Raw genomic sequence first — 12,751 nt, forward strand, 5'->3', positions numbered from 1 at the left:
AGGAATGCCAAATCTTTGCAAGTGGGGAGGGTGTTCCACTTCTCATTCTAACCCTCTTGCATATCACTGTTTCTTTCTCAAGGAAGTGACCCAAAAATAGCTGCAATTCTAGTTTTTCTGTTAACAGTTTGACAGAGCTGCTTACACTCTTCCCTTCCTCACCCCAGCTCCCTTCTTTCTTTCAGTCTGTCATCTTGTTGAATTTGTGGAGGCAGTGGTGGTTTGGAGAGAGTGCCATATTTGAGCTTTGATCTAGGAGGGCTTGGTATAAGTGGGGACACTCTAGTGGCTGGGTGCATGGGGGGTGGGGGAATATACTATCCCCTTTAAACTCCATAAATAGGGTTGTTTTTTTTTTGGTTGGTGGGTTTATTTGTTTGGTTTTTTTTGTTTGTTTTTTGTCTTCAAACTGAAGCCTTTTTTAATGGATCTCCTTCCAGCCCTGACTCGGTTACAACAGTTGGCACCAGCCCAGAAAAAGCAAGAAAGAGTGCTTTTAAGCAAATCAGCCAATGTAAAGCCCTGTAGTCTGTGTGAAATCGGTGGATCTAGGTTGCTTTTATGCCAAAAGAGCGTCAAACCTCTTCGGAGAACCATCAAATTTTCAGTCTGGGGTACAGCCTTCACTAGAAGGAGACTTCATTGTGCATCCTAAAATTTGAGGAAGGGACAGGTGAGCAATTAAAAGCAGAATGAAACCTCCTTTTAGTTACAGGAACTGCCTGTCTGCTTATGTGATAGGCAAAACAGCACTGACTTGATAAAGGCAGACAAGGTTCCTTGGGTGACTTGATAAATGCCATTTTATCCAAAAAGCAGTTTGCATAGCTGAATTGGTTCATATAATTTGTTGTATGTATAACATGGTGTAAAACCATAACAGGCCATTCTTTTACACTTGGTGTGCAAGACAAGTTGTAGGTTCCTGTATCAAACTTGGAAGCAGAGATACAGTACTTTATTTTAAATAAAGCTTAATTCTTAAATATTAAATAAAACTTGAACAGCTTTTTCTGTTTTAAAAAATTGTCTCCCTTGAAGAGGGCTATATTATGTGGGCCAAGGGGGGGTGACTAGCACTGAGAAGACATAGCAAACAATATTTAATATCTCCTAGTAGCAGAGTACTGGCAATATAGTTGTAGTTCTTCCACTTGCAGGAGTAGGTAAAACCAGCTTTTAGGACCATAGCATTCAGTTTGCTCCATGAATTAAAAAATATATTGGGCTATTAAGAACTTCCCCAGCTAAAAACTTTAGTAGTGACTTCTTATACCTAGTATTTCTGAATGCACTATAGAGGGGTTCTAGCTGTGGAAAAACCTTTCACTGTTTTTGATCTACACTTGATGTGAGCCTTCAAGAGGCTGAGAAGCGATTTATCACTTTCTCTATGGGCTGGCCATTGCTGTTTTTGCACCTACAAAACTGGTGTATAGGAAGACTTGGGGGGGGTGCCCCTGGGAAACATGTAGATTTCGGCCTGCTTTGGGCCACCACATAATGTACAGATAGAAAGTGGCTGCATAGTATTGACAGGCCTGCTGTGGATTTAATCTTCATGCATGAACAACACTGCCTATCCCCACTTTTTTCTCCCCTTCATAAATGGGGAAAATGTGTCTATTCAACACAGTAGGGGGTAGAAGAGAGAAGTTCTTTCAAACACAAGTTACTTCTTTTCTCTCCTCTCTTCCCCTTCAGGTGTGAGGAGCACCTCTGTGGAAAATAGTCTAGGGTGGAAAGAGGTTGGGGGGGAGGCTGAGAAGTCTTGCACGCATTCCCAAGTGTGTGTTGGGGGGATGTTAAGCTTCCCTTCCAGTTTTCCAAGGTCTAGGTCTTTTTATTTAAAATTCCTTTAAAAGCAGCAAAATTATAAGCTTTTTGAGAGGTGGGGTTTGAAGATACTTTCTTTTCTAGGAATAGGTCTAGTTTTAAGTATGACCCGCAGGCCAGGCTGGGGGAGGTGGGGAAAGAATTAGCACTTAGCTTCTGTGAGCAATTTATACTAAAATATCCTCTTGAGGAACTTGTGGTTGGAAAGTTTTGGGTTTTGTGTTCGAGGCATGTGCATTTGATTCCACTCTTGATGGATTTTTTGTCGTCGTCTGCTAAGGTCATAATTGCAATTGACAGCAGTTTTGGGGGCAAGGGGAAATGGGACAGGCTGGCAAAGGGAGAAATACATCTTTTGCTTTGTTCACTTCCTAGCAACCAAAATTGATGGAGCCAAGAATATTCCAGTTTGATCTTGTAGTCAAGGTGGCACACTAGTCTGATTTTGATGTTTTAATTTTGAAAGCTTGCGTAGCTTAAAAAAAACCCCCAAAACTTTTTTGGAGGGGGTGGGGGGCAGGGATAGGGTTGGAGAGCCACCCTGCCTTTCTAAATCTGCAAAAGAAGGCATGTGCAAAAGTTCGTAAAAATCATGCATGCCTGCTGTCATTTATGACACAACCTATGGAGATGTGTCCCTATAAGGGAAACTGCCCATAATACTATACCATCTGATAGCTCAGGTGCTAGGTTTCCGGGTTGTGTGCGCACGTTGCTTTCGTCCTCCAAGTGTTTCTGTTGGTGTTCTAATATTGTAAATGTTAATTCATGAACATATTTTAACACTTTTTTTTACCATGTTAAACTGGAAGCGGGATCTCATTTAATTTAAAGTTTTGTCTCCTAAGCAACCATTGCATCCTTTCAACAGTTTTGTACATTGGTGCTAAAAAGGAACATTCCTTGTTATGTGTGTAGCTTTAACATTAAGCAGGTGTCTAAATCTTCTGTGCAGATGCATACACTCATACTTGGTCTGTTCTGAAAGCTTATTCACAGTCTAGAGATCAGTTTAGTTCAAGTGAATTTCAGTATGTTTTAATCAGTGTCCAGTTGTTTTGTTTTCCTTTTTTTACAAAGGACAACACACTAACCAAGTGTGTGGTAAAAGTTGCAGGAATAAATCTTCTGGGAGTGCCAGAATAGGCATTTCCTGTGGTCCATATGTAGGACATCTACCCTCTCCATTTTTTGGAAGTTGCCTTCTACCCCTCCCCAGATAAATGAGGACCTGTGTGCGTAATTTTCTCCTGTAGTTTTATCAAATGAGACTCCAGTGTAACTATTCTTCTGATGGTCCTCTAACAGAGTGTACACTTTCTCTACCAACATGTCATGTGCCATTGGGTAAGGTATCGGAAGCCATTGTGCTCAAGTACAAGCTAAAATAAACTTTATCTTGCCAGGAAGCTCTTCTCTCCTGACAGTTGCCAACTTTCTGTGGAGCATCTACTGTGGCAGGTGCAGGCTACTGCAAACCTCTGACTTGCAAATCCTCAACACATAGCTGCCATGGTGCTAGCACAGGAGCATTCTTTTACTATATCTCTAACTCTAACTTTATTTTGGCTTTCTGCATCTTCCAAATGGCATCTTTTTTTTTTCTTCCTGGAAGCACATTTGTAGACCAGAACAAAGAGGGTTATCTCGGAGCAGGGTGCTACTTCAGATTTGATATTGTGTCTTTTATTCTGTTCCCTTACATACTTAAATAGTGCCAAGTTCCAGGGATTCCATTTGTGCCATGGCTCGCTGCCATACTGAAGGAACTAGTGCTGCTCTAAAATGCAGTCTATTAAATTGAAACAGTCCCTCATGGGCATTCACTTGGCAGTGCTTGGGTTCACGGCTCATATCCATCTGTAAATAAGCCTGATCGATGATTATCCTAATGAATTCTTATTCATGTAAGCATGGGAGCAAAATATCTTACCCCTTTACCATGGGGGGATGGCTTTAAAACCAAGGAACACAAGATTCACTATTGATCCTAGATAGTTGCTATTTGTGCATTCATTCTGAACCGGTGGAGATCTTGCTCTCCTTTTTATTTACTTCATTTGGGGGCTTTTACCTTTCAAGCTTAATTCAACCTGGGCACATCTATACATGCTGTAAATGCTGGCACAATATGCATTAATATACTCCTGGAGGTGCCACTTGGAACATGCTCCTAGGACTGCAGCGTGTCTGAGCTGGGACAGAGCAGCCCCAGCTGCCAGGGGGGTAGAGCAGCCTGACCAGCCCAGCTCAACATGCTGCAGAGGGGCTGGCTGGGACCCTAAAGTGCTTCAGTGTGGGGCTAGCTAGCAGGCTACAGGCGTTTCTGTAAACGTAAAACATGCACAAGCTCCACTGCAGGATAGTACTTGTGTTTACTGCAGAGCTAATTAGGCAGCTCCCACAGTAAAGGCTTTGTGTAGGTGTGCCTCTAGCCTAAACCAGGGCTGCCCTACTCCTGGCCCACAGACTTCTGCTTTAGGTGCCACTTCTCCTGCTTGCTGCTAGTCTTCAGGCTCTTCTACCCAGGAAGCCTGAATGGCAGGTGGCCTTAGATGCACAGAGGCCTGCTTGGAAGTTCTTCTGTGAAGAAAAGAAGGGGCTCTTGATTGGCATACATTTTGCTATCTGAAAGCTAAATACACAACTGTTGTTCAAACGCTCCAGATGCTAGACTGGAAGTGTCCCAGTAAACTTTTGGACTTAAACTAGGTGACAGCCCATTGCATGTATACTTTAGGAAGTTGGACTACTTGACCTGGTCTCTGTCCCTTTTAAAAACTCCTGTGGATAGCTGTGCGGTGCTATATCTTCTTTCATTTTTTTAATTTTGTTTTTCATTTGACTTCAGTGCAAGTTTGCTCTCAGGCTATCCAAGTGTCTAATTGAATGGTGCACAAATAATGTGTTCCTCTGAAATTGCCCTGATTTTAAGGCTCAGTATAGCCTTTTGCACTGTTGCAGATGGAACATGCTTGGTATGAGAAGCTAGCAGATCAGGGGATTGAACTGAAGAGCAGTTAAGCCTAAGGCTCCTCAGCCTTATGCAAAGGATCCATGTGCTAGTGATGGAACTTTAATTCGCGTATGGCTTTCCAGTCGTCTGGGAACATGACTTGTAAATAGCCCTCCAAGTCCTTTGCTAGCTTTGCAGCTAGCTTAGAAATGTTCAGAATGTATAGTCTAACAGGGCATGTGTCCTTTCTCAAGGAATCTAAGAATTGCTGGCTGACTTGGTTGAAATTTTTTAAAAACTTTTTATTCTTCTCAATCTTTGAAGTCTGCCAAACATTTTTTTGATCAGTTGGTCCACTGTAAAACTAGTTAAGTTTTGTTTGTGTTTTTGTTTTTCTTATCCTCTGTTGCTTGAAGCAAGTGAACTCAACCTATAACTCTAGAGTACAGCACAGCAATGACAACTTTCCTCTCCCACAATTAAGCTGTCCTGTGAATAAACAAGTCATGAGTAACACTGTTCTTAGTCCTGTGATGTGTGTGGTTTTGTTTTTTTGTTTAGTAATACCTTCTGTCCCTTGGAACAAGAGGATGTAATGCAACAGCTTTCTCTTCAAATATAGAAATTTGCAATGGGTTAAAATCCTTTAACCGTCATCATCTATCCAAGATGATGCAAATTCTTAAGTAGGACAAAATTCTCTGAACAGAGGTTGCTTCCAAGTAATGCTGTCTCTGGTATTTCTGTTGCTTGAAGATGGGGGGGGGGGAAATAACAAAAATGACTCTCCTGTCTTGGCCTTCCAAGGTTGTGGTACAAGGTATGAATTCACCCCAGTTCAAGGCAAGTTTGTCACTTTTAGCTATATGCATTGCATTTTTCAATTTTCCTGGGATACTGACTAGCCTGCCTGTCTCTTTTTCTTTCTTTCCTCTTCTAGACCACAAGGGCAGAGTTCGATTTGCCAGAATACTCAGTACGCCGGCGGTATCAGGATTTTGATTGGTTGAGGAATAAGCTGGAAGAATCGCAGCCCACCCATCTCATTCCCGTAGGTAGTGTCAGCTGTTGCTGAACATGTCTGCATTTGAATATCTCTGTGGAAAGTCTCTTGTTGCTTCATCAGACTTCAAGGTGTGTACAAGTTCTCTCTGCCAGAGTGGAACATTACAGCCTTAGAAGCAAAAGAGCTACTTCCACTGTTCCTGAAATGTTGTCATACGTTCTATATGAAGGCTTGCTACATGTGAGGGTAGCATAAACTGTCCTAGGCTGTAACTGCTCCAGCAGTAGTGCTGTCATCTGGCATTTCTTTAAAAATAAATTAAAAATGAGGTGGTGTTTTTTTTAGCTGTTTGCCCACCTGCTGCATTCAGATGCTACCGTTGCCTGTGTACTAGGGGGAGGGCAAGAAATGCTTAAGGGTGCTACACTTTCAGGATTTTTTTCAGTCTGCATACCAGTGTACTACAAGTGACAGCCTCCAATAGTCAGGTTTTTCTTTTATGACCAGATCTTTGAAAGAGCATGTACCAAAAGTGCAGTTTTAAAAATGTCTAGGCCATCTGTGCCACCAAAGCTTCCAGTTGCCCCATTTGAGGTCCACGGTCTGACGACAATTGCACATGCATTTGCTGTGGCTACACAGATAGCAAAGCCCTCTGTCTTGGCCCTCTGCAAATGTGGCTAAACAAAATTCGGAATTGCTTGTGCACTCTTTCTAGAAACATGAGCATCCTTCTGGGTTTTCAGGGAGGGCTTGTGGTATTAAGATGACTTGAATAATAGACCCCATCTAGTACTCTAGAGGACCACTGGAGGCGTATCCATCCATTTTACTTATTATATTGCCCAGATTGGGGTGTTTTTTGTTTTGATACCATTATCTTTTTTTTTATTGCTGTCCAGTTGCATCTTTTTTTGTTTGTTAGTTTCTTTAATTTGCATAAACTATTCCAGCATTATGCACTCAAATCAGCCAGCTGCATACCTAGACTTTGCAGAAAAGGCTGCAGATTAGAACTAGCCACTTCCCCTGCCCTGCCCTGTTCCATTCTGGGTCACTTAGGCTGCATCAGTGTGTGGAAGCATGTTCAAGGTAATGGGCACAATAAAGATCATATTTGCTGACTTGGTGGATGGCTCCCTTCCCTGTCCCTCTACCTCTTTCACACAAACTATCACAGTTTCTAGACTTAAGGAAGGGTGGCTTGCTCTAGGACTGAACTGCCTTGGCTTCAGAGTCTGAAGTGGGGGACAGCCTTAACTGTATGTTAAGGTGGTGTGTAGCAGGAGTTGTTCAAAATCAAGATTTCTTATTCATTTTTGCTAAGAGAATGTATTTTTAGAATAGCCACAACTGCCCTGTTTGGGGTTTTTTTGTCTTGTAGGCTCCAAGTTTTTTAAAAAGAAATGATGGGATGAAATGCAGACTTCCAACCCTGAAATGGGTGCCAGCCTATGACTAAATGTATTAAGTGGATCATGTTTCCCCTTTGCCTGCCTGCCCCCCCCCCCCCAGCATCTTGACTGTGGCCACACCAAAGGGAACACTGCCCCTCAGGGTTTGCTAAGGTTGACTGAGCAGTTCTGAAACGATTAGGGGAGTCCCTTTTAATTTCAGGTGCTTGTTTGACCTTTTGAACCTTCAATACAAAGTCTTTTGTTCCCTTTTGGAACATAGCAGTGACATACTAATGTGGTTTTATTGTTGTTAAGCTTATATAGGAATCTAGTGGAGCAGTGCAAATTGGTCATGAGATGACCCTAATGATTTGTTCTTTCCTAATTTTTTTTTTTGGACTGGTAGGGTGGGGGAGCTACTTTTTGCTTTTGAGAGGGTGCTGATTAAGCTGTAAGAAATTGCATGTCCTCAACCCTGTAAAGAAGAGTAACTGCTTGTTTTTAATGAGTCTCCTACACAGACTTGATCAGGGAGGCCAGGTCAAGACTGAAACATCTGACATTGGTGGGGACAGAAGATGACAAGGTGTCTGTTACAGTGTAGTCTCCAGATCTGGCTTTCCTTTCTCTGTATTTCAAGGCAACCAGCCACCCACCTCATAAGGCAAGGACCAAAACAGTACCTCAAGTAGTCTCTTAATAGATGCCCCAAACTCTCCCTCTTTGCATTTATCATGACCAACTCCTAGATGGTCAGGAAAACTGCATTTTTGGGGGACAATTCTCCAACTGTCTGACCTTAGGACTCTGGGACACTTACTATTGTGCGCAATCCTAACCAGCTGACTTGCACAAAGTATATGAAATGGGAGAGGAAGGAAGAAGACCTTGGAGGGGTTTGTCAGCTTTTTTGCTGCTGCAGCAATCTTCTGTGCCTTGCCTCTAGGATTAGGTTTTTATCCTGGTTCTTCCTCTGCAACTGTCCTTGATGGCTTGTAGGGTATTGGGTCATGTGGCAGATCAGCAGTGTTCCAACATGATCAATGTAGAGACAATGGCAAGTAAGGTCAGGCAGTATAATCTAGCTAGGCTGTATGAGGGTGGAGATTAATGATGGGGAAACTAGAAGTAGTGGGTAGCTTTATTCCACTGAAATAAGGATGCACAAAGTATTGATACGGTTCTGCAAGAGCTTCAGGCAGGCTGAGTAAATGTGCCTGCCATGTAACCATGATTCAGCCTTCCCCTTAAGTCTTAGAATAGTATTCTACACACGCACTAGATGTTTTCTACAAACCCAGCCAAAGGCTCATTGCAAGTTCAAGTCCACTGTGGTGAAACTGCAGTAAACCAGAGCACCTGCCTTTTGACTGAATGCACGCTAAGTGAAGCATGGGAAGGGAAGTTGGAGAATGCTGTAGTAAGAAGTTTTTTGGGATGACTTTGTGGAACAGTGTAGCTATTGGCCAGCTACCCTCTCTGCATCTGCTGAAAAGCTTCTCTGGGAGTCTTGCCCTTCAAGTAAGATTGCAGACGTGCAGCAAAAGCATAAGTGTTGGGGGTTTTTTGTTTGATTTAGAATCAATCACCTTTGAATTGTAACTCAAAATGTATTTGCTACTGATGTGGTACCAGACACCTCTGGCATGAGGCTATCTGCTAGCAGTTGAAAAGAACTCCCCTCTGCCTGCCCAAGGATCTGTTCTGTGCACCCTATTTCCTTAGATGGTTGCAGGATTAGTATATTTGAGCCATTTATTTATTGAATTTCTGCACTCTTCCAGCTTCTAAAACATTGGGCCAAATTCTTTTGCACTTACATAAGTCACTGAAGTGTATGGGGTTGTATAAAGGTAATGAAGTAGAATTCAGTTAACTCGTGCAACATCACTGCAGTTCTGTGCTGTTTTTAGTCCACTATTGACTTAAAGAAGCTGCTCTTGTATATAGTTCTGCATCCATAAAAACACTTTTATATAAAAGATCCTGCACAAGAATTCATTAGATACCTTCCTCTTTGTTCAGTAAATTCTAGGATCGGTAAGTCCGCTGTCTTTTTGCTGAAGGAGGCATCTAGCATCTGTTTTGAGATCTGAATATTAAATACCAGAAGCTACAAGACCTGGATTGTTTTGTTTTTTTGCCTGTAATAAGTTTAGATTTGGAACATGCTAAAGCTGCCTAAATAAAACTCCAGAATATGCATTGGATTTTCTACTAGGTTGCATTTATTATACTGGGTATTGCCAAAGATTAATTATAATGTTGGCAGGATTGTCTAGTAAGTGCTGCAGGATGATTTAAAGTCTTGATGTACCACAAGCATTATTGGCTACTTATTAACATGGATACTAAGAGTTTACATGAATAGAAATGGTCTCCTTGCTTGGTCTAGAGAAACTACCTGCAAGTTGTTTTCCTGACCTTTCCCCCTCTTCCTTCCTCCCTGCCCCTCCCCACCTTTAAATCAAGTGTGCCTTTAAATATCCTAGACCAGAAAACTAATTTTGCAGACTCCCCTCTCCCACTCCTGCCCATGCATGTTGATGTTCAGTGTTTGTAGTTGAGATAATGTGCAGTTCTGCAGCACCTGATATCCTTTTTTTTTTTTTTCTTTCCTTGCTAGTCAGATTAGGATAATTCCTAAACTTTAGACAGAATAAAGTCCTCTAATGCTCAAAGCAGAACTGCTCAAGGCATGGTTAAATATGCATATATGAAAAGGTCTTATTTCCTTTTGCTTTTTGTACATGTCTATCAACAAATATATGCTTTATTTGTTTCCAGGTTGACCCATTTACTTTTAAACTACATCTGTCATGGCAGTCTTGGATAGCTCAACCAACCTTGGCAAATCCCCTCCTAACGAATTGCAGTACTCCCTCTGGTTCATTCCCATATGGCAGCAATTAAGATGCTGAGGAAATGACCCAATTAAATACTAGCAGTGGGCTGGCACTGCTTCCACACTGGAAGTCCTTGCATTCCATTTCTTTCTAAAGATCCCCTCCTGTCAATTTTGAAGTAAAAGGAGACCGGGGGGGGTCTCTCATAGGGAGACAATAGCATGTGATGCATCAGAGCTCTTTAAGGGTAGTTTATGATTTTCCACTCCTAAGGACTCTGAATGTTAACTTGCAGATCACACTATTTTTTTTAATCTAAATTATACATTTTAATGTTAATGCTGTTTCATAGGAATCTACAAGTTCTAGGAACTACTAAATGAATGGGATGGTCTAGGGTTTGTTGTAAAAATACCCAAGCACCACCTTTGCTCGTACAAATAACAGGGAGATGGTTACTTTTTATTCTGAATGTTGATGTAACTAATAAAATAGCTTGCCTCTCAACAAAAAAGGGGCTGTATTATCTATGTTGGTTTAGCAAATATATCCAGTAAATCTGATGGCAGGACTGAGCTGATCCTGCTACAGATGAATCTACAAAATTGTGCGTTTTGTAACAAACCCAAACAAATATTTAGCGGGGAGGGGAATTGCTCATATTTCATAAATGGCAAATTCCAGAGCTAGTGCATTACCCTTCAAAATACTGTTCTCTGTCCATATTGAGGGACTAGGGCACTGAGAATTAGTTGGGGAGAAAGATGGGAATAAGAGAATCTCCTTTTATTTTCCCCCCCCCCCACTTTCTTCTTTGAGGAAGAAAAAAAAACAAACAAAAAACTTAATTTTCAGAGTGCTGTTATTAGACTATGCTGATACCTGGGGCACTATGTATATTTAGTACTTCAAATGGACTGCTTCTTTACACCTTCAACCTAGCTCAATGCCTTCCCCTTCTTTTTTTTTTTTTTAAATTTCTTTCTCTTCCAACCTGTTCTAAAGCATGTCCTCTTGACTGCTTCTCCAAACTTCTTTAGGGTTTTTCACAAAGTTTATCTTCATAAGGCATTGACTCAGAAAAGCTTTCGCATTTGGGACAGCAGGTAAGTATATGGCACACATTCCTGTACAATGACTTGTTTCAAGTGGCTTCCTGAACAGAAGCCTAAATATAGGTAACTGAGTAAAAGATGGAAGTTCTGTCACCACCTCTCCCTGCACAAGAACAGCATTTGGAGTACAAAGGCCCTGGGCCCATGCTAGTCTTGCTACATTGATAAGACTCTGAAATGACTCCAGTGAAATCCTAGTTCAGACCCACATGGGGCAAATTGAGCAGAACTCTTCTCTCCCCCCCCACCCCAACTCACTCAAATGTATACAGTTCCCTTAAAGTGTCAGTTGTGGGGAAGAGGTGTGTGGTTGCGAGTGCCCTTACTAGTTTAGGAACTGCATTTTGTAAAAGCATGTTGCATGTGTCATTTCTCTCTTGTTAGAATGGGGAAGAAAAAAACCTGTCTGTTTCTTCACAGCCTCTTCCTGAAAAGTTTGTCATGAAAGGAGTTGTTGATAGATTTTCTGAAGAATTTGTGGAAACAAGGAGAAAAGCTTTAGATAAATTCTTGAAAAGAATTGCAGATCATCCAGTGCTTTCCTTTAATGAGCACTTCAATGTGTTTCTCACAGCCAAGGTAAGTTTTTTAACATCTCAACAGAAGCCAATCGGGTTATTTTGATTTTTGAGAGGAACTCTCTACTCAAGTTGACTAGGTTTTACTTCTCTAACACAGACTGAAAAGATTCCTCGAGAGAGAGAATCTGAAGTAGCTGTTGGCACAGCAAAAAGTATTAGGGTTTCCAGGGTGATGGCAAGCAACCTCTTCTGCCTGCATTTTAGTCTGGACAGTTCACATTTTAAGACTTTTTCTCTAGAAGTTACCATCCCACAAGAATATGTTGGCATCTGGAGTGGTCCAGCTTTGCTGGCTTAGCATGATGTGCTGCTCCTATGCAAGGCAGTGTCTGAGGATCAAACTGTTTTAAGAAGCATCTGATGGCTAACACTAATGATGACAACCTGTATGAGTTTCTGCATAAATACTTGTTTCTTCCACTGTGCACAGATGCCAACAATGCAGGGTTTATTAAATGCTCTTCTCTTGCACTTGGGTATAGGGGTAAGAAGTGCACTTCTGTCTACATACCCAACTTTTTCTTTGGTGCAGGGCCCTGCAATATTTTGAGCACCTTCTTTTATTGGTAAACTTTCATATTTAAGCCATTCATATGAATTAATCTGTACCAAGCAGTAACGTGTTCAAAATCTTGAACAGTTCTTTTGAAGGCATGTGGTCAGGCTTGGGAGCATACATAGCTGAAGATAATCTGTGGGGAAAGTGGTCTCTGGCTCTCTAACTTACTTCGCCCTTCCTCTGCCTACAATGTCTGATTAATGTAGCGCTTTAGGACTGAGCTCAACTAATTGGAACATCAAGTAGTAACTCAGCTGATTTTACTCTTCCTGATGCATGTTCACTGTCTCTGGGTGTTCCTTTGTTTGTGGCAATGACGTACCATTTCTAGGTAGATACATTTGTGTGACATGTCTTGTCTTGTCTTGTCTTGTTTGTGGAGCTTCTAAACTCAGAGCTGGAATTGTCCTCTCTACATCCCGATCTTGCATGGGGGAGGGTCTACAACCTGGATA

The 12,751-nt window shown here is 41.6% G+C and overlaps 1 protein-coding gene across 1 annotated transcript in view; it reads left to right on the forward strand.

Moving 5' to 3' along the window:
• SNX30 (sorting nexin family member 30) overlaps nucleotides 1–12,751 on the forward strand; it is a 42,726-nt gene that overhangs the window by 6,838 nt on the left and 23,137 nt on the right. The window contains exons 3-4 of the mRNA XM_014524916.1: nucleotides 5,733–5,843; nucleotides 11,577–11,735. Of these exons, the coding sequence (XP_014380402.1) occupies nucleotides 5,733–5,843; nucleotides 11,577–11,735 (270 nt within the window). The remainder of the gene's footprint in view (nucleotides 1–5,732; nucleotides 5,844–11,576; nucleotides 11,736–12,751) is intronic.

Source organism: Alligator sinensis, unplaced genomic scaffold, assembly GCF_000455745.1.
Source record: "Alligator sinensis unplaced genomic scaffold, ASM45574v1 scaffold371_2, whole genome shotgun sequence".
Classification (NCBI taxonomy): domain Eukaryota; kingdom Metazoa; phylum Chordata; order Crocodylia; family Alligatoridae; genus Alligator; species Alligator sinensis.